Source organism: Cervus canadensis, chromosome 4 (genome assembly GCF_019320065.1).
Source record: "Cervus canadensis isolate Bull #8, Minnesota chromosome 4, ASM1932006v1, whole genome shotgun sequence".
NCBI lineage: Eukaryota > Metazoa > Chordata > Mammalia > Artiodactyla > Cervidae > Cervus > Cervus canadensis.
The window spans coordinates 102,829,558-102,857,061 of record NC_057389.1 but is presented as its reverse complement, the minus strand read 5'-3'; the positions used below and the strand labels follow the sequence as shown (position 1 = coordinate 102,857,061).

The 27,504-nt window shown below is 50.9% G+C and overlaps 1 protein-coding gene across 3 annotated transcripts in view; it reads left to right on the top strand.

Annotated features, from left to right (window-relative positions):
- Positions 1-27,504, top strand: part of CPAMD8 (C3 and PZP like alpha-2-macroglobulin domain containing 8) — a 98,945-nt gene that overhangs the window by 36,052 nt on the left and 35,389 nt on the right. For all 3 annotated transcript variants that reach the window (XR_006269142.1, XM_043467222.1, XM_043467221.1), the window contains exons 15-23: positions 425-597; positions 1,184-1,333; positions 1,708-1,869; positions 3,784-3,926; positions 7,519-7,581; positions 10,653-10,884; positions 18,703-18,856; positions 19,272-19,402; positions 24,860-24,911. Coding sequence is in view for 2 of the 3 variants with exons in the window: in XM_043467222.1 (XP_043323157.1) it covers positions 425-597; positions 1,184-1,333; positions 1,708-1,869; positions 3,784-3,926; positions 7,519-7,581; positions 10,653-10,884; positions 18,703-18,856; positions 19,272-19,402; positions 24,860-24,911 (1,260 nt within the window). In the remaining variant the exon portion in view is untranslated. The remainder of the gene's footprint in view (positions 1-424; positions 598-1,183; positions 1,334-1,707; positions 1,870-3,783; positions 3,927-7,518; positions 7,582-10,652; positions 10,885-18,702; positions 18,857-19,271; positions 19,403-24,859; positions 24,912-27,504) is intronic.

Here is a 27,504-nt window from a genome sequence, read left to right as displayed (position 1 = left end):
CTTTCTTACCCTCAGACCTACTATGTTTGGGGCCAGGTTATTCTCTGTGGAGCTGTTCTATGCATTTTAGGGTGTTGAATAGCATCCCTGGCTCCTGCCCACTAGATGCCAGTAAAATCCCCAAGCTGTGACAACAAAAATGACCAAATGTCCTCTGGCAATCAGCATTGCCCTGGCTGAGAACCACTGGCCTGATCAGGGCATTTGACATTGTGCACCCACATCCTCCTGGGTTTATCATCCTTTCTGGGTGAAATAACAGGGAACGTGAGTTTCCATGGAGTACTTGCCCTGGGCCTGGCCTGGGCTGGCACCTCCTCATGCTACACCCCATGGTAACCCCCGTGGTAAAGCCGGGCAACTGGGACATTGCTGATCCTACTGTGAGATGCTGCATTTTCATGTCTCTCCTCGCTTATCTTAGAGCCTCCTCCAGCCCCAGCAACAGAGGTCAGCGTGTGCATGACCTCTCTCCAGCTGGCCGTGACCCCCAGCATGGTCCCCCTTGGCCGCCTGCTGGTCTTCTACGTCAGAGAGAATGGAGAAGGGGTGGCCGACAGCCTCCAGTTTACTGTGGAGACCTTCTTTGAAAACCAGGTAGAGTACTGGGAACCAAACTGGGGGAGGGAGAGGAGGACAGGTAAGTGTCATCGGGGGTGGAGGCTCCAGGGTGTCGAGGCTGGGGCGGACTGTGGACAGTCACCAGTCAGACTCCAGGTGATGTGACAGGCAGGACTTGTAAGGACTGTCCTACCTTCAGGAATAAAGGAAATCTAAGTTGCATCTTGACTGGGAGATCCTCCAGAAGTCACCCAGATGGGATTGCATTCATACACACAGGACAAGTGGGCAGCTGTTCTCTGTCCCTGCTGGGCTCCAGACCTAAGGGACACCACTTAGGTCCCCCAAACCTGGTTCAGCCTCCTGTGCCCTGACCATGTACCTTCCAAAACTGGCTGCAACATGTCCTCTGCCGCCACACATCTCCCCACCCCTCCCCACTCCCATCTTCTGCACGGAATATGCCAGTTGTACCAGCCTAGTTCTTGTCACCCAGCCCTCTACCCTTGTCCTCACCGGGGTGGCAAAGCCAGGGTCCTGACTCTCCTCGGAGGGTGGAAAGGGTGGGTGGGTCTGGAGAGTTTGGCCAAGTTCCTGATTCTTCTGCTGTGTTTGGGTCCAGGTTTCACTGACATATTCAGCAAATGAGACCCAACCCGGGGAAGTCATCGACCTGCGGCTCAAGGCTGCAAGGGGCAGCTGTGTGTGTGTTGCTGCAGTTGACAAGAGCGTTTACCTGCTCAGGTCTGGGTTTCGGCTGACTCCTGCCCAGGTGAACTGGGGCCCTCAGATGATACATTCTGGCACCTGCATGGAGGTCTCTTCCTTTTCATTAACTGAACACAATCCATATAAACCCAAATACTCTCTCTCCGCTGGGTTCATTCTCAGCAAACCCCACCCCTCTTGTTGCTTGGGTATAGTTGAAAGATCTTGGAGTCAAATCCAATGGGACATTGTCCGGGTCCCACCTCTTCAGCCCCAGTTTGCCCATCTTTAAAATGGGTTAATGCCCCAACTCCTATCTCCTCTAAGATTGACTCCCAGTGATCCATGTGAGAGGAGATTGAGATGGGAGTGTGCCAGAACAGTTGGGGTTGAAAAGAAACCCTCATTTGACCAGTCCCTGTCGCCCTTTGCCTGTAGGTTTTCCGGGAATTGGAAGATTATGATGTTTCCGATATCTTTGGAGTGTCCAGGGAGGATGGACCCTTCTGGTGGACTGGGCTCATGGCCCGACGACGCCGGCGCTCCTCTGTCTTCCTGTGGCCCTGGGGCGTCACCAAGGATTCCGGGTTTGCCTTCGCTGTAAGGAGAGGTGGTCTTGAACCCCATCGTCCCCTTCTGAGCTCTTCTTCCTCTGAAACAAAGAGTCTCGGGGTACAGAGCTGGGTCAGGGTGGAAGTTTCCAAACTCTGAGTGCTGCAGAATCTTTTTGATTCTCCCCAGTGGAAGCTTGGAGGCAGACCTTCCCAATTTGCAAAACAGATGAGAGCAGAATGAGTGTTCATTGATAACTTCAACTTTGTTCTGGAGCAAACTAGAACATCGTTCTGGAGCCATGACCTTGAAAGTGCTTTGGTGGAAGGAAAACCTTCACAAGGGCTTCCCAGGTGGCGCGAGTGGTAAAGAACCCGCCTGCCAGTGCAGGACACATGGAGATGTGGGTTTGATCCCTGGATCGGGAAGATCTCCAGGAGGAGGAAATGGCAACCAAGTCCAGTTTTCTTCCCTGGGAAATCCACGGACAGAGGAGCCTAGCAGGCCACAGTCCACAGGGTTGCAGAGTCGGACACGACAGAAGCAGACTTAGCATGCATGCAAACCTTCACGATGTGTGTGGGTGCTGGGTTGTCATGTGGCAGCCTTACCCTTGCTGACATTTATAGCTCACATCCATCCCCTTCCTTCCTGGCTCCAGGGACCGGGGAGCTGCTAGGGGTGCAGTATACCCAAGCATCATTTCAGCCCACATGAGCATTCTGGTGGTCTCCACTTGAATGCATGAGGGCACTTTTCATCCCCATTTTTAAATCATTTAAAAGGCATCTTTGAGAATTCCTTGGTGGTCCAGTGGTTAGGACTCCAAACTTTCACTGCTGAGGGCCCAGGTTTAATTCCTGGTTGGGGAACTAAGACCCTGCAAACTGCATGGCACAGCCAAAACAGAAAAAAAGGCATCCTTTTCCTCCCATTTTTATTATGGAAATTTTTCAAAAATATAAAAAGTTGAGTAAGTTAGTAAACACCTGTAGATCCACCACCTTGGTGCCACAGTAAACATTTTGCTATGTCAAATGTGTGCATGCATGTTTGCTCAGTTGTTGCAGTTGTGTCTGACTCTTTGCAACCCTATAGACTGTAGGTCACCAGGCTCCTCTGTCCATGGAATTCTCCAGGAAAGAACACTGGAGTGGGTTGCCATGCCCTCCTCCAGGGGATCTTCCCAACCCAGAGATCAAATGGCATCTCCTGCATTGCTGGTGGATTCTTTACTGCTGAGCTACCTGGGAAGCCCATTAAATACATATGTATATTACAATAGTAATAACTGAAACTCACAGTCATTGGTTCTGGGTCTGGTTAGGCACTGTACCAATTGATTTGTTATAAATTGAAGTGAAATTTACATAGCAGACATTTAACCCATTTAAAAAAATTTATTCTTTCTTTATTTTTTGGCTGTGCTGGACATCACATAGGATCTTAGTTCCCTGACCAGGGTTCAGACCTGTGCCACACTGCATTGGAAGCACAGAGTCTTAACCACTGGACTGCCAGGGAAGCCACAATTAACCCATCTTAAAGTGAACAATTCAGCGGCATTTAGTACACTCACAGTGTTGTGCAAGCCAGCACCTCTATCTAGCTCCAGAACATCTTCATCACCCCGAAAGAAGATCCCGTCCCCATCAACAGTCACACCCCATCCACCCTCCCCCAGCCCTTGGCAACCACTGATCTGCCCATGGTTTTAGACAGTTCATATAAATAGAATCCTAAGAGATGTGGCCTTCTGAGCCTAGACCATAGACATTCTGACCCCAACTCTGGTGTGCCCTGGATGGTCACCCGGTCTCAGGTCCCTCTTAGTCCATGTCACCAAGCCTAGAGAGAGGACTGACTCCCCCAGGGCCACGCAGCAGTGGTGTTGGGCCAGTGGCTTCTGGAGCCACCATATCCACTTCCCCACTGTGGGTCTGGGCGTTGTCTGTTGCCTAGGAAACAGGACTGGTGGTGATGACAGATCTTGTGAGCCTAAACCACCGGCAGGATGGCGGCTTGTACACTGATGAGGCTGTCCCCGCCTTCCAGCCCCACACAGGGAGCCTGATGGCAGCAGTGTCCTCCAGACAGCCCCCCAGGTAATTGCCATCACTTTGAGCAGGGTTGTCTAAACTCATGTTGACATTTGAGGCTGGGTCATTTTCTGTGGTGGGACCATCCTGTGTACCATAGAGTACGGAGCAGCATCCTTGATCTCCACCAACCAGATGCCAATAACAGCCCCCTTCTTCTGGGTGTGACAACCCAAACCATCTTCAGACATTGTCCAGTGTCCCCAGGGAGCCAGAATCTCTACTGGCCCAGCAGGTTGGAGCACTAAGCACTTTGACTCTTCTCCCCCACAGTTCTCACCCCCAGCCACGTGCTTGAGGTTGGGGGTGTGGGGGTGTAGAAGAGAGAAGAAGGTGTAACAGGGGGGTAGCTCTGCCTGGGGACAGAATTGGGGCAGGGTGGGTAGTTGGAGTTTGGTTCTCTCATTCCGAGACTCTGCTTAGAAACTTCTTTCTACTCCCCTTTCTCCCTCCCACCATTCCCTCCTTCCTTTGCTTCCTCTCTCTTCCCCTTTCCCCTCTGACTCTTTATCTTTTGAAGTTAGACACCAAAGTAATTAGTTTTTCAGCCTTTTTTATTTTAACTCAAGCATTTAAGCCTTTTGAAGGTTATGAATTTTCCTCAGAGTATTGCTTTGGCTGCATCTAAATTGTGCTAGGAAGTGTTTCCACTATTGTTTGGTTCCAAATAGGTTGTAACTTGTGGAACAGTTACCTTTTTGAGTTGTGACTTGCCCAGGTATGTTTTCAATTTTCAAGTAATTAAAAAAATTACTACCTTTATGTGTTTCATAAATGTGGGTCAGATGGGCAGTGTGGCCAATGAACATTGTCTGTATGATATCCCTTGTGGCCCACAAACGTGGTCTGTATGATATCCATTGCCTGGTTTTTGTTTTAGAGACTGGCTATATGGTCAGTTTTTGTAAATGCTCACATCTACTTGAAAAGAATATCCAAACCCCTGTCATTGGGTATAGGAGTCTCTATGTGCACTTTTGACAGTGGTACCCAAATCCTCCATATCCTTGCTCATGTTTGTTTCCTTGTCTGTTTGCTAACTTATCAATTACTGAGAGAAAAGAGTTCCCATCTGCCTCTGGGACTTGTGGCTTTGTCTGTTGTCTCGTGGAAAGCTTTGTTTCTTGGGAGGTGATATTTCCTCTTCTCTCACGTCTCTCCCTTTGTACCCCTCTTTTGTTCCTCCATCACTCACTGTCTTCTTTCCCACCTTCTTTGTTCTCTCTGCCTCTCCCACTAGCTCCTCAGCTCCAGGTCGCAGCCAGCCAACTAGGGAAGGGAGAGGGTGTTTTGCAGACCTTGCCCCCTCTCTCCCCCTCTGGATGTAAGGGTGCAGAAGCTGGGAAAGGCGAGGCAGGCCTTGGATGCACCCTCTCTTGCCAGCTTATCCAATGAGAGGCCCAGAACCAAGTGGGCCAGGGATGGGGTCTGGTGGTCATCAGTGCCTCAGTAACTGGGTCTCTTTGGAGACCTTGAGGGTGGCCCGCAGACTCCTCAGTCCTTGCTCTGAGCCAGAAGTGACCGAGAGGATCTGCCCTGGGGAGGGCGGTTGGCTATCCATGATAGTCTTTTTCCTTCAAACCCTTTCTGCCCCAATCCCAAATCCTTGGGAAGGATTGAGCCTTCCCAATCCCCTAGCCTCCTCTGCAGTGGTTCCTGGGTACCTGCACCCTCCAGCTTCTTCCTGCCCGAGTCACACAGTTAGCAGGAGTCTGATAACCCCACGAGGGTCCTAGTTTTCCAACTCCACATCATGGCATGGACAGATCAGGCTCCCCCTACGGAATGCTGGAGCCACGCAAAGGCATTTCCAAGATGTGGTTGAGTGAGGGAGGTGGAATATTGGCTCCTGGGCATCCCTCAGCCAGACACTTCTCTGGCAACTGGAGCCTCCCATGTGCATGCCTCCTGAGAACTTGGCCTGGAGTGGGTCTGCCAGCAGCCTCTAAACCCCAAACCACAGAGGCAATTGTAAATTCCAGTGCAGAAAGGCATAATAAAGGCCTTAAAAAGCAAGTGTCTATGCCTTTTTGTAAGGATAATGCATCCTTCCTGGAGAAGGGAATGGCAGCCCACTCTAGTATTCTTGCCTGGAGAATCCTATGGACAGAGGAGCCTGGCCGGGCATAGTCCATGGGGTCGCAAAGAGTCAGACATGACTGAGTGACTAACACACACAATGCATCCTTATTCTGAAGACAAGGTATTTTTCTTATGCATGTGGTTAAACTTTTTTCAAAGAGCATGAAAGGGTGTATCCTTTCATATATACAAAGGGTGTATTCCTTTTTCAAAGAGTATGAAAGGGTATATCCTCCTTTCCCTTCTAAGAGGCAAAAATGGTTACTAATTCCTTAACTATCCTTCTAGAAATTTTCTGTGCAAATTTGTTGTTCAGTCGCTAAATCGTGTCTGACTCTCTGCAACCCCACGGACTGCAGCACACCAGGCTTCCCTGTCCTCCACTATCTCCTGGAGTTTGCTCAAGTTCCTGTCCATTGAGTCAGTGATGCTATCCAACCGTTTTATGCTCTGCTGCCCTCTTCTCCTTTTGCTTCCAGTCTTTCCCAGCATCAGGGTCTTTTCCAAAGTGTATACACAGGACTTTAAAAAAAAACCACACACAATGGGAGGATACTATAATACTGTTCTCTACCTTCCTTTTTTAGGTCAACAATAAACCTTAGAGACCGTTCCATATCGGTACATACGTGCCTACCTCACCCCTTTTCACTGACATGTAATATTCTGTTGTGTACTATCATTTGGTTAACCAAATGCCCTATTGATGAAGATTCTGGCTGTTAGTTAATTCTCACAGTGCTGCAGTTAACCACACTGTCTTTGCACATGGGTCTGTGGTTAATTTCAGTGTTCATCTCTCAGAGAGGCAAGTTGAAAGGGATTATGAGCATTTTTAATCTCGAGAAGATTTGCCAAATGTCAGGTAGGGCTTATTAATATTATTTTTTAAAGAATAGGACAGTCCCTGAGGAATATGGGCTCTGAGGCTTCTGAGGATAAACCAAGAATGAAAGCATGTGAAAAAGAATACAGACACACACATGTATAATTGAATCACTTGATGTACACCAGAATCTAAATGTACACAGCATCAAGTATCCTTTAATTAAAAAAAAGAAACTGAAAAATGAAAGCACAGAGGAAGTGAGGGAGAGGGAAAAGTTCCATGTAGTGATGCAGAAAAACGTGGCAAACCCAGGGAGGGATATTAACAAAGGAGAGGATGCGGGGTGGTCCCTGTGGCCCTTCTTACCTTCCAAGTTCAGTGTGTGAGGCGCCACTGTCATTTTAGCAAGACTCTGCCAAGCCTTCGATGCCTCACTTTTCTAACTGTAATCAAGTAGAATGTTGACTAAAATTCTGCAAGGTGAAAGAATTAACAACACATCATGTCCTTGTAAAGTAGAATGCTAACCTTTCCAGGTAAGAGAATTAAATAAACCGTGTAGCATATTGACGTGTTGGGTGAGAGAATGAACATATTATAGCCTAATCAAGTAGAATGTTAACTTACCAAGTAACAGAATTAAAGTTATGGAACTTTAATCATTTCTTTTTAAAAAAATTTTCGTAGAGCAGAGAAGAGGAAAAGAACCTTCTTCCCTGAAACATGGGTTTGGCACTGTCTCAACATCAGGTACAGTAAGATTTCTTTCCTTCACTGCCTTTGTGGGCTGACTCAAGGCACTCATGAAAGATTGTTCCCAGTGGGTTTGCCTGGAGATTGGACACCAACATCTGAGTAAGCCATTGGGCATCCTTTTCTAACACATAAAACTCAAAGCTATGAAGTCAGCCCCAAATCCCAGTGCAGCCTCGGACATCTGCCCATGAAATATGAAATGCGAGGGCTTCATGCCTCTTACAACTCCCTCTTGGGGTAACTCTATCCACTGTGTTTATATAACGAGCTCATTAAAATGATTACAGTTCCCTGAAACATGAACTCAGTTCCACCCACCTACCCTCCCCCTCCTCACTCCTCAGGGGACTTGGGCTCCTGCCCGCCAAACAGGCTGCTTTTCTCAGCACATTTCCTTTCTACATTGTTTTCTCTTTCCACTTGCCTTGAAGCAGCAGCGCTCTGCCAAATTCTTGCCAGTTGCAATTGGTTTTTTTCTTTCAGTGTTTAGTGTCAGAACACCAGTGACACTAAGCATTTTCTTTCGATGCTTAGAGTCAGAAGGTAGTGGTGACCTGCTCTGGGAAACCAGTTAGGCATGAAAGTTCAGACCTCAGGGGCCAGTGGGTGGACCTACTGCTGAGCTGGGGTCCCCTTCTCAGCATGAGATGCCAAGGCACATGCTTAGCACAGGACCAAGCGTACATCGGGGGTTTCTCAGGCAGCCCTCACTGATGTGTGTGTCCCCATTATGGGCAGTCTTCCCTGCTGGTCAGGACAGATGCTGATTTTTAAAAAAAGTTTTATTATTATTATTTATTTTTGGCTGGGTCTCTGTTGCTGCAAGAGGGTTACTCTCTAGTCGCAGTGCAGGCTTCTCGTTGTGACCGCTTCTCCTGTTGCACAACGCAGGGTCCAGGTGCTTGGGCTCAGTAGTTGTGATACACGAGCTTAGTTGCCCCATGGCCTGTGGGATCTTCCCAAACTAGGGATCTTCCCGACGTAGGGCTCGAACCTATGTTCCCTGAAATTGGCAGGTGGATCCTTACCCATTGGACCACCAGGGAAGCCCAGGTTGCTGGTTATTGCATTTTGTAATGGGAGTCCATATTGAAGATGTGCTGTCTGTCCATCATCAGAGATGTACACAAAGTAGAAACGTATCTACTTTCTGTGTTTAGGGTGCTGTGTTAGGCAGTGAGTAGTGTTTTGGTGCCAAGAATGGCACCTGAACAAGGCAGAGAGAGTCCCCTCACTCATAGAATTTATGTTTTATGCCCTTAAAGCCTTCATGCTTCAGGAGGGCCAGGGTTCTCATGGAGAGCTGGGACCGGGGCTTGGGAGGAAGTGCAGGGACCCTTCAGGGAAGCTGGAGAGACTCCCAGGGCAGGTGGAGCCCAAGCTGAATCCCACAGGATAAACAAGAAAGGGGTAAAGGAGTCCAGGAGGTGGGCCCCATGTGGGCAAGAGTTGGGGCTTCGGAGAGGCAGAAGGGGCTAAGAGGATGAGGCAGGGAGTGTGAAGGCCGAGTGGGCTGTGATGGTAGGTGTGGAGAGCCCCAGAGAGTTGCTGGGAGGCATTTGGCATTGGAGGGGCTCTCTCTCCCTTTGTTGGCTTGAGCAAGGGTGAGTCGGAGAGTGTGGATCTGAGACTAAGGAGGAGGTTCTTGCTGGGCCCAGGCAAGGATTAGTTAGCTCTTTTTTTTCTAATTTTTAAAATTTGTAAAATAACATTAACATAAAATTTACCATCTTAATTGTTTTTAGGTGTGCAGCCCAGTGGCGTTAAGAGCATTTATATCATTGTGCTACCATTACCACCACCCATCCCCAAAATGCTTCTCATCTCACAAAGCTGAAACGATGTGCCCATTAAATACTAATTCCCACCCCTCCCTCCTTCCAGGCCCTGGCATCCGCTCTTCTTTTTGTCCCTGTGACTCTTACTGCTCTAGGGGCCTCATATACTTGGAATCATACAACATTTGTTGTTTTGTGTCTGGCTCATTTCACTTAGCATGATGTTCTCAAAGTGCATCCACACTGTGGCATGTATCAGAATTTCCTTTCTTCTTAAGGCTGAATAACATTCCACTGTATGGATGGACCCCTTTAAAAAAAAATTTTTTTTTAATGGTCTCACTGTGCACCTTGTGGGATCTTAGTTCTCCAACTGGGTATGGAACCCAGGCTACCCACAATGGAAGCTCAGAATCTTGACCGCTGGACCATCAAGGAAGTCGCTGGACGGACCACATTTTGTGTATCCATTCAGCCTTTGGTTGACATGTAGGTTGCTTCCACCTTTTGGTTATTATGAATAATCCTTCTTTGAATATTGGTGTGCAAATATTTCTTTGAGACCCTGTTTTCAATTCTTTGGGGTATACACCCGGAAGTGGAGTTGCTGGATCTTATGGTAATTCTGTATTTAATATTTTGAGAAATCACCATATGGTTTTCCACTGTGGTTGCACCATTTGACATTCCCACCAGCAGTGCACAAGAGTTCTTTAAATGTTGAATAGAATTTACCAGTGAAGCCATCACATCCAGTGCTTCCCTTTTTGGGGAGACTTTGATTACTGATTTGCTCTCCTTAATCCCAGGTGAAGCTTTTATAATGGCCTCAGCAGGCTTGAAAAGTCACACAGACCGGGAGCAGGGCTCCACAGGAGTGGATGGGACAGGGAGGCCAGGCCAGGGAGCATGGATGTTCCCCAGGGTGGGTGGCTGGTTGGCTGGCTGGCATTCGGCTTACACAGAACAGTTGGCTAAGACCATCCAGAGCTGATGAAAATTTTTCCAGATGGAAGATGCTGAGCTTGAATTGTTGCCATGGTGACAACCTGTGACCTTCACAGAGGCAAGGATGGATGCCCAGATCCTGCAGGGCAGTGTCCCATCACCCAGTGAGGCCACCTGGGTCCAGCTTCTGGGAAGGGGATGGAGAGTTCAGGTAGAGGAGAGAGGAACAGCCAGGCATCTCCCTGAAACCCAAGGCCATGTTGCTAGATTCCTCAGATCCTGCTGGGCTGCTGCCTCACAGCTCCGGATAACAGCTCATGGCTGCCCTTTTTTCCACAGTGATCCGTCTGGCGAGGAGACACTCAGCGTGCAGGTCCCCGACTCCATCACCAGCTGGGTGGGCGAGGCAGTGGGTCTGTCCCCCGGGAGGGGCCTGGGCATTGCTGAGCCCACTCTGCTGAAGACCTTCAAGCCTTTCTTCGTAGACTTCACGCTGCCCCCCTATGTGGTCCGTGGGGAACAGGCCAAGATCCCACTCAGCATCTACAACTACATGGACACCTGTTCTGAGGTACCAGACCCGTCCTCTGTAAACAGCCTTTCCCATTATCAGCTGGCGGGGGAGGCGGGAAGGGGGCGGCATCCTTGATGTCAGGAGGCAGGGAGAGTTGTGGAGGGGGATGGGTATGAGGGGCACAGTACCTGTGATGTTGGGTAGGCAGGGGGAGGTGCAGTCATCTAGAGGGGCTGTGGGGTTAGCATCTGTAATATTAGCAAAGCAGGGGCTGGATGGATCAAGTACTGCTTCACCCGCCATCTAAACCTGGGCAGGTTGTGGGTGGGAGTGCATGGTGGGGCTGGAGGTTGACAGATGAGATGGAGCCACTGTCCTTGACTCCAGGCCCCTTGGGGCTTTGGGTGGATGAGTGTCATATGTAATGACATGGAGTCAGGGGTCAGCAAACCTTCTCTGTAAAGGGCTAGATAGTAAATATTTCAATCTTTGCCAGCCAGAGGGTCCGTGTTGCAGTTGCTACACTTGGCCGTTGTGCGGGAAGGCAGTCACAGATAACACGCCCATGAATGGGCCTGGCCGTGTTCCCATAAATCTTTATTTCTGGATACTTGAAATTTGAGTTTCATTTAACTTTCATGCATCACAGAATGTAATTCTTTTTAATTTATTTATTTGGCTATGTTGGGTCTTAGTTGCCATATGCAGAGTCTTCATTGCATTATGTGGGATCTTTCACTGCAGCTGATGGACTCTATAGTTGTGGGCTTAGCTACTCCTCAGCCTATGGGATCTTAGGTCCCTGACCAGGGGTAGAACCCGTGTCCCCTGCATTGCAACATGCATGTATGTATGTGTGCTCACTTATGGCTGACTCTGTGGCCCCATGGACTGTAGCTCGCCAGGCTTCTCTGTCCATGGAATTTTCCAGGCAAGAACACTGGAATGGGTTGCCATTTCCTACTCCAGGGGATCTTCCCCACCCAGGGACTGAACCTATGTCTCTGGCATCTCCTGCATTGGCAGGAGGATTCTTTCCCACCAGTGCCACCTGGACATCTGGTGGATTCTTAAACACTGGACCATGAGGGAGGTCCCAATATCATTATTATTATTTTTTTTAAAGCTTCCCTTCTTCATCCTAATCATTAAAAAAAAAAACAACAACGTAAAAACCATTCTTAGCTCCCTGGCCTCACAGAAACAGGTGATGGATTGGATTTAGGTCAGGTTGTGGGCCTCCCAGGTGGGGCCAGTGGTAACGAACCCATCTGCCAGTGCAGGAGATATAACAGACATGGGATCAATCCCTGGGTTGGGAAGATCCCTGGAGGAGGGCATGGCAACCCGCTCCAGTTTTCTTGCCTGGAGAAGCCGCACGGACAGAGGAGCCTGTAGGGGGCAGTATATAGGGTCACAAAGAGTTGGACTTGACTGAAGCGACGTAGCATGCACACATGTGCCGACCCCAGCACAGAAGTGAGGAATCCTGGTGGGCCCAGAGCAGGCACTCTGAATCTCAATTTCTACTGAAAAAAACTGATTGACCTTGTCCACGTTATTCCACCTGTTGGTATGTCAGTTTCTACAAATGTCAAGCAGATAGGAGTCTTAACGGTGGTTAAAGGGGTAAGTGGGTTGGTCCATATAGCTGCTAAGAATGGTGATTGTGGATGTCCCATGGACCTTGTTGGTGCTATTCCAACTCTCCCAGTCCTAGGGCCTGCAGGGTGTGTACAGTGGGAGGGGAGGTGACTCCTTCTCAGAGGAGGTGGAAAGGCTACTATATCAGTTTCTTGTGGCCACTGTAACAAAGTAGCAGAAACTGGGCGCTTAAAACAAGGGAAATGTATTCTTTCACAGTTCTGGAGGCTGGAGTCCAAGGTCAAAGTATGAACAGGGCTGGCTTCCTCCAGAAGGAGGCTCTGAGGGATGGTCTGTCCCCGACCTCTCTCCTGGCTTCTGGGAGCTGCCCACAATCCGTGGCATTCTCTTAGCTTGTGGTGGCCTTGTTCAAGTCTCTGCCTCAGTCTTCCCATGGGCTTCTTGCTGTGTGTCTTTACATCATCCTCCTTCTCTGCACAGACTCTGTGTCCAAATTTCCTCCAAAAAGAGCCCCTGTCTTGTTGGATTAGAAAAAGTGAAAGTGTTAGTCACCCAGTTGTATCCAACTCTCTTTAATCCCCTGGCCTGTAGCCTGCCAGGTTCCTCTGTCCATGGAATTCTTCAGGCAACAATATTGGAGTGGGTTGCCATTCCCTTCTCCAGGGGATCGTCCCAATCCAGGGATCGAACCTTGGTCTCCCGCATTGCAGGCTTGATGCCATGACCTCCTTGGAACTTGATGACATCTGCTGAGACCATAGTTCCTAATGAGGTCACATTTACAGGTACCGAGGTTAGTACTTCAACATACTTTTAAAAAAATTTATTTACTTGGCTGTGCCAGGCCTTAGTTGCAACGTGAGGGATCTTTCTGTTGTGGCGTTTGGGTTCTTTGGGCTTCCCTGGTGGCTCAGTGATAAAGAATCTGCCTGCCAATGCAGGAGACATCAGAGACTCGGGTTCTATCCCTGGGGTGGGAAGATCCCCTGGAGGAGGAAATGTCAACCCACTCCAGAATTCTTGCCTGAAGAATCCTGTGGACAGGGGAGCCTGGAGGGCTATAGTCCATGGGGTTGCAAAGAATTAGATGTGACTGAGCGCACACACATGTGGATTCTTTAGTTTTGGCATGCAGGATCTCTTAGTGCAGCATGTGGAAATCTAATTCCCTGACCAGGGATCGAACCCAGGCCCCCTGCATTGGGAGCAGAGTCTTAGCCACTTGACCACCAGGGAAGTGCCTGGACTTCAACATATCTTACTGGAGGGATACAATTCAACCCATAACCACTACCCCAAGGAGGTGGGCTTGGTGGTTTCAGACCCTGATGATTAGGAGAGATGGCAGACAGTGTGGAGGGAGTCTTGAGGACCAGGATCAGGTGGAGGCGGGATAGGGAAGGAGCGTTTGGGGGCTGAGCCTCAGTGTGGCTACAAGAGGGCAGGGGCGTCCTCCTCCACCTCTGTAATCCTTCGTTAACCATCTCAGCCTGGACATCGGCTGGTGAGTGGGAGGAAGAGAGGGGAGGGGGGCTCCTAGGGTTAGGGGCAACCCACAGGGATGGGGATTGGGAGCTGAAGCTACAGTTGGATGGACGAGTGAGTTGGGGGCAGGGCCCGGGGTCCAGCTGGGGAGCAAGCCTGCTCTCTGCAGGTCAGCATGGAGGTGGGGCTGTAGGTCTCAGCCTCACCCTAGCCAGCCCAGGGAGGCAGCTGACCTCATGCTGGCCCTACCCATGTGAATGGGGCCTCCCAAGGCTGCTGACACATTCCCCACCAAGGGCAGAGATGTGAGTTGCAGCCCCAGGCCAAGGTCACCAGAAACCAAGAGATTTTATCCAACCACTACCCACTTTTCCTGAAAAACAAGGCTTTCTGGAGTGATTGGAATTTGCTACCTGAAAGGTGTCAAGACTGCTGGGGATGGAAGTCCTGAGTGGGAGGCTGGCAGAACTCCCATACCTCAGCTACAGTTTCAGCACATCCTTGCCTCACTGTCTCCAGAAGACCCTCTGGACTTCAGCTTGGTGTTTCCATTCACTAGGCTGCTTTGTCTCTGTTTCCTTATCTGGCTGTGAGAGATCTACCTGCCTGCTCCCCACCCCCAATGCCCGCAGAGGCTGCTCTGGGGCAGGGGGAGGGAGCAGGTTTCAGACTCCTTTGTGAGTCTGATCATAGATGCTGTGTCAGAGCCATTTCCTAGCCTGGTCCAGAGTGGGGACTACATTGTTCTGAGTCTCTGAGTCTTGGCTCAAAGGGTGACCTTGAACTTACATGAAATCCTTTGTTCCTTTTTTCCTTTGTAAATGTTATACCTCCACTGAATAGTTAAATCAACCCAAGAACTTACTGCATGGAATGCCTTATAATAGCCTCGAGGCCAGTTAAGGACCCCTCCCATGCCCTCTGCCTGGCATGGCCCAGTTTTGAGCCTGGTATTTGCATTTGGCTTTCTGATGCTTATTTGACTCTATGGAACAACCACACATCATGTACTGTCACATAGAAATGTCTCCTCTCTTGGGTCTTTAATGGAAAGAAAATTCCAAGTAGGAAAAAAAATGGTCTGCACAGGTCTAGAATAGAAATGGAACACCCAGAGGCTACCAGAAAGGAATTCCCAGGTGTAAAATGTTAGTGATTCTAATTCATTCACTCAAAAGCAATCACCCAGGTCTCCGAGGTTTGTCAGGCTTTGTACAGGAATCTGAAGACCCGAATGCCAGGACATGAGGTCTGCCTGAGCTCAGCCTGGACTTCTGACACTGCTGACTCGGTTTTCTTGGGCACACATCTCTGTGTCCGGCGCTGGGTGGATGGTTTTACCTGTATTGTTATCCAGTGCACAAATGGGCTGAGAAAGGAGGAACCGTGATGGAACTGAAATGGTTTGATGTCATTGTGGGGACTCTGAGGAGCTCCAGTAGCATAGCCCTTTATGTCTCAGTGCAGAAAGAATTCAGTGAGAGGTGAAGTGATAGATAAGAAGTGACTTACTAGAATAGGATGCTTGTGAGGCTTACAAGCTGGCAGAGAAGAGAGTGCCATGCCTCAAGGACTTACTGGGTTCCAGTTTCATAATCAAAGGAAAGTGGGGAGGGGGCGAAGAAGTCTTTGTCGTCTTTAAGTAAACGTCATGCTTCCATCATCAGCTCCTCCTTCAGGCTGGGCAGGGGAGTTTTCTTGTCCCTAAATGGTCGAGCTGGGTCCACAAATTGTTGTTTTTTCATGTGTGCGGAGAGCATGTCCTGACTTAGTGAGCTCGCTGGGCAGGATGTGGGTTTCACGCCACATGTTTTATTGTTTGGGGGCGTGTCTTGTGCTTCTGTTGCCTGCTTTTGCGGCTAAGCAAGTCTGCTTGGTTTTGTGGTTAAGCAACCCTACTTTCATGAGTAATTGTTAACTTACGGGGTCTCCTGTATTTTTTCTGCTTACAGTCCCCTAGTGGGATTAACTATTTAATCACTTACTTTGTCCCTACTGGTATCATTCCCGTCTGGGAAGCTCAGAGAAGCATTATGTTCAAGGTCCCCCAGGGACTGAGGGGCAGATCTGTGTTAGCATTAGGTGTCGGGAATTGCCCAGTGGTCCAGTGGTTAGGACTCTATGCTTCCACTGCAGGGGGCACAGGTTTGATCCCTGGTCCAGGAACTGAGATCTCTCAAGCCTATGCTGTGTGGTATAGCCAAAAAAAAAAAATTATATGCCTACAGGGAATCAAGAAAACCCTGGGAAGGGTTGGCTTCTCTGAATGCAGAGAAGTCTTCGGGCGATGTTTAAGCTGAGCACTGGGCCTGGAAGGGCATCCCTGCAGAGGGGACAGTATACACAAGTGACAGGGGCAGAAGGCAGGTTGGTCTGTCCCAAGAGCTGCCTGTGACACAGTCCGGCTGGATTTTAGGCTCTGGTTGGGAAAGCAGGAAAGAAGGAGGAGGCTTGTGCGTTAGTCTGAGGGAGAACCACTGCAGCAGCAACCACGGCAGTGGCTGTGGGTGGCCCGGAGGGGGCCAAGGAAGACAGGTGAAGGGCTCAGGGCAATAAGCTGGGAGCAGGGCCCCCAGACCCAGACCTTTGTCATTCATCCATTTTTTTTTTTTTGGCTGTGCCGAATCTTCATTGTTGTGTGCAGGCTTTTTCTCGTCATGGCCAGTGGGAACTACTCTCTAGATGCAATGTGAAGGCTTCTCCCTGTGGTGGCCACTCCTGTTGCAAAGCATAGGGTCTAGGTGAGTGGGTTCAGTAGTGTGGTACAGAGGCTAAATGCCCAGCAGCGTGTGGGATCTTCCTGGACCAGGGATGGACCTGGTGTCCTTTGCGTTGCAAGGCAGATTCTTAACCACTGGACCACCCGGGAAGCCTTCATTCATCCTTCTTATGTAGTTTATCATTGGGAGGGAACTTCGCACTGCTCAACGGTAAAGAATCTGCCTGCTAAGGCAGGAGATGAGATGCAGGAGAAGCAGTTCAACCCCTGTGTTGGGAAGAAGGACATGGCAACCCACTCCAGTATTCTTGCCTGGAGACTCCCATGGACAGAGGAGCCTGGCGGGCTACAGTCCATGGGGTCCCAAAGATAGAGAGCTGGACATGACTGAGTGGCTGAGCACATGTGGTTGGGAGGAGCAGGATTCCAGTTGCAAAAAGCTGGAGTAAGTGTAGGCTGGTTCCTAATCACAGGATGGCCCCTGATGGAAGCTCTCTCCTGGACTGCAGGCAGGCCCCCAGGTACCCATTTCAGCTCTGATCATGCCCTGGTGGCTGGCTTGTTGGCTGGAAGAAGGCATCCTTGCTGGGCAACAGGTGTGTCCACGTGTTCAATTTTAGGAACAGGAGAGCCCCATGGACAGAGGACCCTGGTGGGTTACAGTCCATGGAGTCACAAAGAGTCGGACACGCCTGAGCAACTAACACACACACTTCCCATGTGCTGGTCTGGAGGTTCCAGGAAAGCAGGCCGATCCCACCCCTTAGCCTGGACCGTTGGTTCCTCCCAGGACCCAGAAAATGGATCACATCAATACTTGATGCTTGAATTTCTTCTTTCCTCCCTGGAAGAACTTTCTGGAGAATGATGTCTTGAGGAGGATGGGGGAGCCCCCGAATGGACCAACCATTCTCACTCAGGTCGGCTGGGCCTGCCCGTAGGCAGTATTCAAACACTCTGTCACACTTGCTGCTGTAAATCTTCCTTGTACACATTTGACTGTGTGTGTGACTTAGGTGCAGTGAGCCTCTAAGGCTCAGGCCTCACTCACGTGTCTTGCTCAGACCTGTCTCTTGAGTTCCTAGGAGGGTGCCTGAACCCACTGTTGGACAATTAGATGGGGAGCAAAGAGCATGTTGTAGATCGAGGGGTATGAACACATGTACACACAACATGCACATAGATACGTGGTGTGCACACATGCGTGTAGATAGTTATGCTTGCACACATATGCAGAGACATGCGCCTTCACACAAGTGCACTCGTGTCTCGAAGTGCCATGCCTACTCCACAGGTAGATGTGCACACAGAGATGCATGCATGCACGGCACACACATATACACACGCACGTGTGTACACGTGTACACCAAGCTCTGTTATGATGCAGTGGACCTCCATGGTTGGAGAGAGGGTCAGAGGAAGTGCTTTGCGAGGCCTGCATGTGGAGTGGCTTCTCTTATCCCTTGGCTGGGGAGGATTTGAGGTAGATAAGCAGCCCTTGAATCGACCTTGGTCCCCGCTGGACCAGGGAGGGTGTGGGGGATTGAGGGAAGCAGGGGGCTCTCAGCAGGACAATGTTGAGGAGTTGGTTCTTTTTTTTTTAACATTTGTTTATTTTTGGTTGTGCTGGGTCTTCATTGCTGCATGTGAGCTTTCTCTAGTTGGGAAGAGCAGGGGCTACTCTCTAGTTGCAGGATGCGGGCTTCTCATGGCGGTGGCCTCTCATTGCAGAGTATAGGCTCTAGAGCACGAAGGCATCAGTAGTTGCTGGAGGTGGGCCCACTAACTGCAGCACGCGGGCTTAATTGCTCCACGTCATGTGGGATCTTCCCAGACCAGGAATCCAACTGGTGTCCCTTGCATTGTGAGGCAGATTCTTAACCACTGGACCACCACGGAAGCCCGAGTAGTTGGTTCTGATAAGAAATGCAAAGGGGGTTTCTCATGGGGAGTGTGGTTTGGGGAGAAGGCTTGGGGAGAAGGGTGGACGGAGTACAGTGGACAGTGAGGCGTGCTGGGAGGGTGTGCAGATTCTGGGTACCATGGATGCTTGCCACCCTCCCCAGGTCTACATGAAGATATCAGTTCCCAAGGGCATCCAGTTTGTCGGACATCCTGGCAAACGCCAACTGACCAAGAAGACGTGTGTGGCCTCCGGGGAGACGGAGCCCACCTGGGTGGTTCTGTCCTTTGGCGACCTGGGTCTCAGCAACATCACAGGTGAGGTTCACGTGCTTATTGGGACATCTCCCCTCTCCAGGACACCAAGGGGTCCAGGTGCTGAATCCAGGCATGGGGAAAAGGTCAGTAGGGCAGAACATGAGGTCGAGGGACAAGGGAGCTACCGGGGGAGCTGCTGGGATCAGTCCAGAGGGAGTGATCAAAAGGTAGGGGGCCACATCTGGGGGCAGCCAGGCTCTTAGAATGCCCCACCAATGTAGCATACACATGCACTTAACACTTGCACACATGTGCGCTCATGCATATATATGCACTCACATATATGCAACATGCATCATGTGCACTCATATGCATGCATGCATACCTGGGAAGCCTGGGACAAGAGTGGGGGACAGAAGAACATCGGATGGGGTCCTGTTTTGAGAACCAGCACCAAGTACTCAAATCTCCGCAGCCAAAGCTCTGGCTTACAGAGAAACGAGCTGCTGCCGGGATGGGAAGTCGGTCAGACCCCCAGAGGAGAATTACGCTGACAGAAGGGTCCCCATCGGAAGGGACCACGTCCGGCGCAGTGTGATGGTCGAGGTAAGCCCATGTCCTTGCTCGAAGCACTTGGCCAGGGCCTGATTCGCTCCCCAGTGAGGTGGGGGCTGGGCTGTGTGGGCCTTCCCCGAGCCAGGGCCAGGGCAGCGCCCACCAGTCCTGCTCTGGGGCCTGGGGCTGAAGGACCATGTCAGCCATCCCCTCTCCAAGTGGCAGAAGAGGCTTTGGTGCAGGGATGTGGGGCTCGCAAAGGCTGCAGGGAAGTGTCCTGACCCCCGGGGTCGATCGCCGTGGAGGGTGGCGTGCCTCTGTCTCCTGGCTGCCCGTTCGTCATAAACAATTGTAGAGACTGCGACCCAGCATTTGGACGGCTGTCCTTGGAATGCCCGTTTGGGAAGGACACAGCCTCCAGCCAAGGCGCCCAGACCGCCGCCACCCCCCCCCCACCCCGCCTCGCCTCCCCTCTCAGCTGTGCATCTGGGATCTGCCATTTGTGCTTGGGGCTCATTGAATGCCTTCTGATTCCCAGTCTGCTCTGTAGGATTGGGTGCTCACACTCACCCCACAGCATAGGGGAGGTTGGAGAATGCACACAGCATCTCACAATGCTGGGCTTGTGGGAACAACGATGCCCCATCTTTTCTGGGGCTGCTCGGATGCTTTAGAGCCCAGAGCTCTGGTCAGACTCCTGTTTACTGCTGCTTGGAGAGCACGCGGCAGCCCCGCTGAAGGGCTGAAGCCCCGAGTGTTTGCCCCTCCCCAGCGGCCCAGCTGCAAACAGCTGCCCTCCCTCCCAGCTGCAGCCCTGGTGGAGCTGAGCGCGAATGGTTTCCATCAGCACCAGGAGTCACACGCGAGCTGGGCGGAACTCCCGGAGGCGGACGGGTCATTGCTGCAGCTTTGTTGACATGACGTGATGGAGTCCTCAGGGACCAGTGTGTCATCGGATGAGGCATACAGTCTCCACGAACCAGCAGGAGTGGGATGGCCTCGACAGGAAATGCAGAAATCCTTGGTGACCCGCTGCAAAGCCCTGTGCACACTCCTGAGCCACAGCCTGCCCTCCCTCCATCCGAGGAGGCAGCGAGCCGCCCCCAGAGCAGCCAGCCCGACCTGGAGGCCTGGAGCTCTTGTCCCTTTCCTCTGCAAGAGGAATTTCTAAGATGCACAGAGAAGGATTCTCCTGTTCCTCCCACTCGCACTGCTCAGCTGTTTCCAGTGTCTGCAGCATCCCCTGGTCCAGCTATGTACACTCAGCTCTAGGAGACAGGAGGTATGATGTAGGCATCAGAAGACCTGAAATGTCAGTGCAAAGACTGAAGCGTGAGCTAGAGAAATAGATTGATGAAGCAGGAAGTGCTGGGTGCGCGGCTTCTCCCATCTCGTCCCACCGTGGAACTCCGGGTGCATGGTTCACTCGCTCTGTTACGCGATGGACCCTGACCAGACGTCACGTGCCACCGACCCGGCTGGAGGCCGAATACAACAGAAAGGCCATTCCCGAGAGGCACGTGGTCGGGAGGAAGTGATGGCTGCTCCATCACGAGCCCTGTGTCGAGTGGAAGAGGGGCCACTGCCATCCCGCCCGGCTCCCCAGTGGCTCAGGGGATTATGACCTTCCGAACTTTTGCCGGAGAGCCTTCGATCACCCCACTGTGTCTCAGTGGAGTTCACAGAATCGAAAAGAAGGCCGACGTAATTCAGAGCCACGAGGAGAGCCTCGCGGGCGTCACAGGAGTGAAAGGGGGTCTACCCTTTTGGCCAGAGTTGGGCTCTGGAGAGACAGCTTTGAGTTCAAATGGGAACTGCTGGGCAGTTAAATGAGAGTGTGTGTGGAAGGCATCTCTTGGGTTCCTGGCCTGAGTGCTACAGAAATGGGAGCCGCTGTCATCCAGGCATTTATAATGGTCAACTGGGGGATCCTGGACACAAGCCGGGGATGCCTTTTCCATTTTAGGAAATGTCCGTCAGCTGATGAATGAATAAACATGGTGCAAGGGGATACAGGTTCCCAATATCATGGAATATTACTCAGTCATGAAAAGGAATGAAGCACTGATTTGTGCTCCAGTGTAGATGAACCTTGAAAACATTATGCTGACTGAAAGAAGCCAGACACAAAAGACTGCATAGTGTAAGATCCCATACATATGAAATGTCCAGAATAGATAAATCCCTAGAACAGATAAGAATGAAGCACCGTTATGTGCTATAAGGTTGCAGAAAAGTCCTGCCAGAGATAATAATAGTGACATTTCTCAGGGACCTTGTTTTGGAACCTGACTGGCAGCTGGCTCGAGCACAGAGGCAATGGAGATTGGAACCCAGGATCAACTAAAAGCCAGGGCAGCGTGAAGGCAAGAGGCTGGCACCAGAGTCCCCTCTGAGTTGAGCTGGAAGAAGACATAGGGCTGAGTGGCCAGGAGCAGCCCCCCTGGCTATTTCAAAGGCTATGCTGGGGTGGGGGTGTGTCCAGGAGACCCTGGATGGTCAGAGGCCATGCTCAGCACCAGAGGAAGGGCTGTCTCGGGATCTGCGTGTTCTGAACATTGAGTGTAAATGGAATCATACACTCTGAGGGCTTTCCTCTCTGGCTTCTTTCACTTAGCATGATGTTTTTGAGGTCTGCTTACATTGCAGTGGTAGTTTAGTCACTCAGTCGTGTCTGACTCTTGCAACCCCACAGACTGTAGCCCGCCAGGCTCCTCTGTCCCATGGGATTTCCCAGGCGAGCACCCTGGAGTGGGTTGCCACTTCCTCCTCTGGGGGATCTTCCCACGTCTCCTGTGTTGCAGGTGGATACTGCTCCGCCACCAGGGAAGCCCCATCTATAGTCTGCTGTTTTTCATATTCGTATTAGCCCTACTGACTACGCTCTTTCCCCACATATAAGTCCTATATTGTAGCGTGTATCAGTGCCTCGTCCCTTTTCATGGCTGTGTAATGTTCCACTGTATCTGTTCACCCATCTATAGACATCTGAGTTACGAATCATTTTTATGACTGTATAGCCATCATAGGTTTACAATGGCCAGGCCCTGTCCAGTGACAGCCTCTTTTCCAGCAAGAGGCCGAGCTGATAGACTGGTAAGGGGGTTGCTGAGGCCCAAGCAGACCCTTGGGGGCTCCCCTTGGAGCCTTGGCTGAGCAGGTAGCCTGCAGACTCCACGTCAGGTGTGCTGGGCGTGAGATGACAGTCCTGCTGGTGACGGCTCAGTGTCATCCACAAGGGTGTGCTTGGCCTCTTGGTGCCAACCATGGGCCGTTTCGCTGAAGGTTTGTCACCTAGTTGCTCGGCGGGGACCTCTGGTTGTGGCCTGTGTGGGTGAAGTGGGTTGATAGCGGGAAGTGGACGTGATCCAGACAGGTGCCTCCTGGACTCATGAGTACAGACCCTGGATGGATGATGGCCGTCTCTGCAGCATCTGCAGAGGCCTGGGGGCAGGGGGTGGAGGGAGGGCAATGAGAAGACCTAACAAGAACCGACTGTTCAGTAGCACCGAGAAGACGCCAGCCCTGTCTGAAGTACACCTAACCCTCACATTGGGGTCAATGCCGTCATCACCTCCATCTTCAGTTCAGCTCTGTTCAGTCGCTCAGTCATGTCCGACTCTTTGCGATGCCATGGACTGCAGCATGCCAGGCCTCCCTGTCCATCACCAACTCCCAGAGTTTACTCAAACTCATGTCCATCGAGTCGGTGATGCCATCCAACCATTTCATCCTCTGTTGTCCCCTTCTCCTCCCGACCTCAATTTTTCCTAGCATCAGGGTCTTTTCCAATGAGTAAGTTCTTCACATCTGGTGGCCAAAAGTATTGGAGTTTCAGCTTCAGCATCAATCCTTCCAATGCTGGCAAGTAGAGGCCCAGAGAGGTTAAGTGAGTGGCCCTGGGTCACCCAGCAAGCAGTGGGTGTATTAGGGTTCTCTGGAGAAACAGAGCCAATCGGACATAAATCTCTCTCTAGAAAGAGATTTATTATAAGCAACGGGCTTACACGGTCATGTGTGCTAAGTTGCTTCAGTTGTGTCCTACTCTTTGCGACCCCATGGACTGCAGCCCACCAGACTTCTCTGTCCATGGGATTCTCCAGGCAAGAATACTGGAGTGGGTTGCCATGTCCTCCTCCAGGGGATCTTCCCGAGCCAGGGATCGAACCCGTGTCTCTTACATCCTGTGCATTGGCAGGCGGGTTCTTTACCACTAGCACCACCTGCGAAGCTTACACGGTCATGGAGGCTGAGAAATCAATCATGGAGGCTGAGAAATCCACAGTCTGCAGTTTTGAAGGCCTGCAAACCAGGAGCGTCAAGGGCAGAGAAGATCGATGCCCCAACTAAAAAACTGTCTGGCAGAGAGAGAATTCATCCCTCTTCTGCCTTTTGTTGTATTTGGGCCCTCAGTGGAGTGTTTGGGGGTTACCCACACTGGGGAGGGCCATTTGCATCACAGTCCATCCATTCAAATGCTGGCTCCTTCAAGAGATGCCCTCACAGGCATGCCCAGAAGTAATATAGATCAGATGTCTGGAGTTGACCCATCACGGAGAAATCGGGACCCCAGGAGGCTGTCTGGCGGCAGTGGTCAAAGTTTAACACTTTAAGATCTGACCTCAAGTGGCTCCAGGTCACCAATTTGCTGACACTGCTAAAGGAGACCTGGAAAAGTTAGAATCCCACGGGTCAGGTGAAACCCCACAAGGTGTATCCCATTAAACTTCAAGTGCTCCCCTTTTAAAAAAAAAATTATTTATTTTTGGCTGGGCTGGGTCTTTGTTGCTGTGCGCGGGCTTTCTCTAGTTGCAGTGGTCGGGCTTCTCATTCGGTAGCTTCTCTTGTCACCATGTATGGGCTCCAGAGTGCTGGCTCAGGAGTTATGTTGCGTGGTTTAGCCTGTGTAATCTTCCCAGATCAGAGATCGAACCTGTGTCTCCTGCATTGGCAGGCGGATTCTCAACCACTGGACCACGAGGAAGGTTCTCGAGTGCTCCCTGTGAAGAGAACAAGCAACTGCCTACTGGGTGGCGTCGTGGAGGGGGTGGGAGCAGGACCGTGAGGGACGGGAGGCAGAGGGGGCACTGGATGGTGGGACAGAGACCCCCGCCCTTGGCAGACCTGGGTGCCCCGTTCTCAATGCTCTTGGAGGTCAGATGGGGCCGTGGATCCTGGCAGCCTTTGAGTCATTGTGTTCTTTACCCAGAGGGAGAAGCCGGGCTGGGATCTGGGTGGAAGGAGTGGTCAGGAGGGTGGGTAGGGGTGTGAGAAGCCTGCTAACTCTAGGCGTGGTTGGTGAGTTTGACTAGAACCCAGGGAAAGGGAAGTGAGCCTCAGTTTCCCCATCTGGACACGGGAGGTAGAAGGCCGGGTCCATCTCCGTACACTTGTGGCATCGTCCTGCGGGGTCCAGACTCAGCAGCTCCGAGTCTGCGGCCGTGGGACAGCGGCCCGTGCAGCGACTGCCTCCACTAGTGTTCAGTTCTCCACGTTTCTCTGTTTCAGCCTGAAGGAGCCCCCCGATCGTACACCTACAGCGCTTTCTTCTGTCCCAATGGTGAGTCCCCCATGCCCACCCTGCCGAAGACTTACACCTACACTGTTGCAACTTCGTTGCTGCCGAGTGGACACCTGTCCTGCCTCGGGGCTGGGGACACCACAGCAAAGCCACTGAAATGTCCCAGCTAGGGACAGATGTAAGCCAGGGTGAGGACTGGGCTTCTGCCAGGCAGGAAGTAAGCACGTCATGATGGTTGACTGCAGGTGCCAACAAGAAAACAGATTGCCGTCAGGGGATGGGGCTGTGGAACTTGGAGTCCCGAGTGAGGAACTGACGGTCTGGGGAAGGGAGGTCTAGAGTCACATCATGGGAAAGCTGGGAGGGTGACCCAGAACGCAGGGGTAGCAGAGGAGGGTGGGGGAAATTTAGATAGGTTCCAGGAAGTGTGAGATCTGGGGTCCACCCTGATCCCCTGAAATTGACATTAAGCCTGCCCATGATCTGGAAGTGGGTACGGAATGCCCAGGGAGTGGAGTGGCCAGAGAAAGAAGCTTCCACACCTCTGCCTTGGTGGGGTCATGTCAGTGCTGGGAGGAACGTGAGCCTGAGCTGCCTATGGGAGGGTCTGACCCCACCCCATCCAACCCCTCCTCAGAGAGCCCTCCAGTTTGGAGCTTGGGCTGGGCCTGGCACTGGATGCTCATCTGGCAGGTTTTGCCGAGAGGCAGGGCAGAGGATGTGAGATGGAATCCCCAGGTGACGCCAACCCCTAGGCGAACCACCTCCCTGCTGCCACACTCTGGACCCGGGCTTCCTTCTGACATCCCCCCTCCCCTTTTTGCAGCAAATAGCAAGACATCACATGTATACTCAAATGATTTTGTAAATAATTGTATGTCTTTATTTTGGGGGACGTCCTTGTGGCTCAGCTGGTAAAGAATCCACCTGCAATGTGGAAGACCTGGGTTCAATCCCTGGGTTGGGAAGATCACCCCGGAGAAGGGAAAGGCTACCCACTCCAGTATTCTGGCCTGGAGAATTCCACAGACTCTACAGTCCATGGGGTTGCAAAGAGTTGGACACGACTGAGTGACTTTCAATTTATTTTTAGTTGTGCTGAGTCTCCATTGCTGAGTGGGCTTTTCTCTGGTTGTGGCGAGCAGATGTGATGTGCGGGCTTTTCATGGTGGGGGCCTCTCCTGTTGCGGAGCACAGGCTCTCAAGTATGGGATCTTTAGTAGCTGCGGCTCACGGGCTCTAGAGCAGGGCTCAGTAGCTGTGGTGAAAGGTTGCTGCTATGAGCCGTGAGTGACGCCGGGATCCTTGGCCTTCCGAGGGAGAGGATTTGATCCAGGGCCAGTGTCGAGGGTTGACTGCTCAGAGCTTTTGTGTAATAAAGTTTTATTAAAGTGTAAAAGAGATAGAGAAAGCTCCTGACACAGACATCAGAAGGGGGCAGAAAGAGTGCCCCCTTGCTAGCTTATAGCAAGAAGTTATATACCTATTCCGAAAGCTGCTAATTAAAGAAAGGAAATGTCTCAAAACTCAGTTGCACTCGACCCCTCACCCACAACATGAATTTTGAGATAACATTGGCACCAGGTGAATCATCCCGGGCCATAAGACAGTTGACATGAATCTTGAAGAAAGGCAGGTTTCCAAGCACATACATAGTTTCATTAACATAGCTTAAGAGAACATTTCCATGAGTAAAACATACTGGTTTGTTGAGCCGTTATTGGTTCTGAGTCTTAGGCAGAACCAACTTGAAGAAAGGCAGAGTCTAAGGTAAGTACATAGTTCATTAATGCAACTTAAGAAAAACACATTGGTTAGCTCAAGGTTTGAGAAAAGTTAAGTTCAGGTGGATCCAAGTGTCATCCTGGCAACACAGACTTTTAAAAGAAACCTCCTTTTAATTTTGTATAGAGAAGGAAAAAAAGTCTGACACTTGTAGTTTGTTTCTTCCTGCCACTTAAGAGAGAGAGAAAAAAAAACATCTGACACTTGCAACCTATTTCCTCCTCTTGGGTACCCCAGCCTTCCTGCCTGTTACCCTCTCAGTGACGCACAGGCTTAGTTGCTCCACGGCATGTGGGATCTCCCTGGATCAGGGATCGAACCCATGTCTCCTGCATTGGCAGGTGACCCACTCATTACCACTGAGCCACCAGGGAAGCCCTTAGCACATTGAAAGGCAATAAGTTATCAGGGCACACCTATCAGAATGAGTAAAATAAAAAGTAGTGACAACATGAGAAGGTGGCCAGGATGTGGACAAGTTGGATCTTTCATACACTGCTGGTGGGAATGTAAAGTGGTACAGCCACTGTGGTTTCTTAGGACAGTTTGATGACTTAAAAAAACAACATGCTGTCAGCATACCCACTAGCAATTATACTCTTAGGCATTTCTTCAAAGAAACGAAGACTTGCATTCATACAAAAACCTGTATACAAATGTTCGTATCAGTTGGTAGCTCAGACGGTAAAGATTCCACCTGCAGTGCAGCAGACCTGGCTTTGATCCCTGGGTTGGGAAGAACCCCTGGAGGAGGGTATGGCAACCCACTCCAGTATTCTTACCTGGAGAATCCCGTGGGCAGAGGAGCCTGGTGGGCTACAGCCCATGGGGTCACACAGTCAGATAC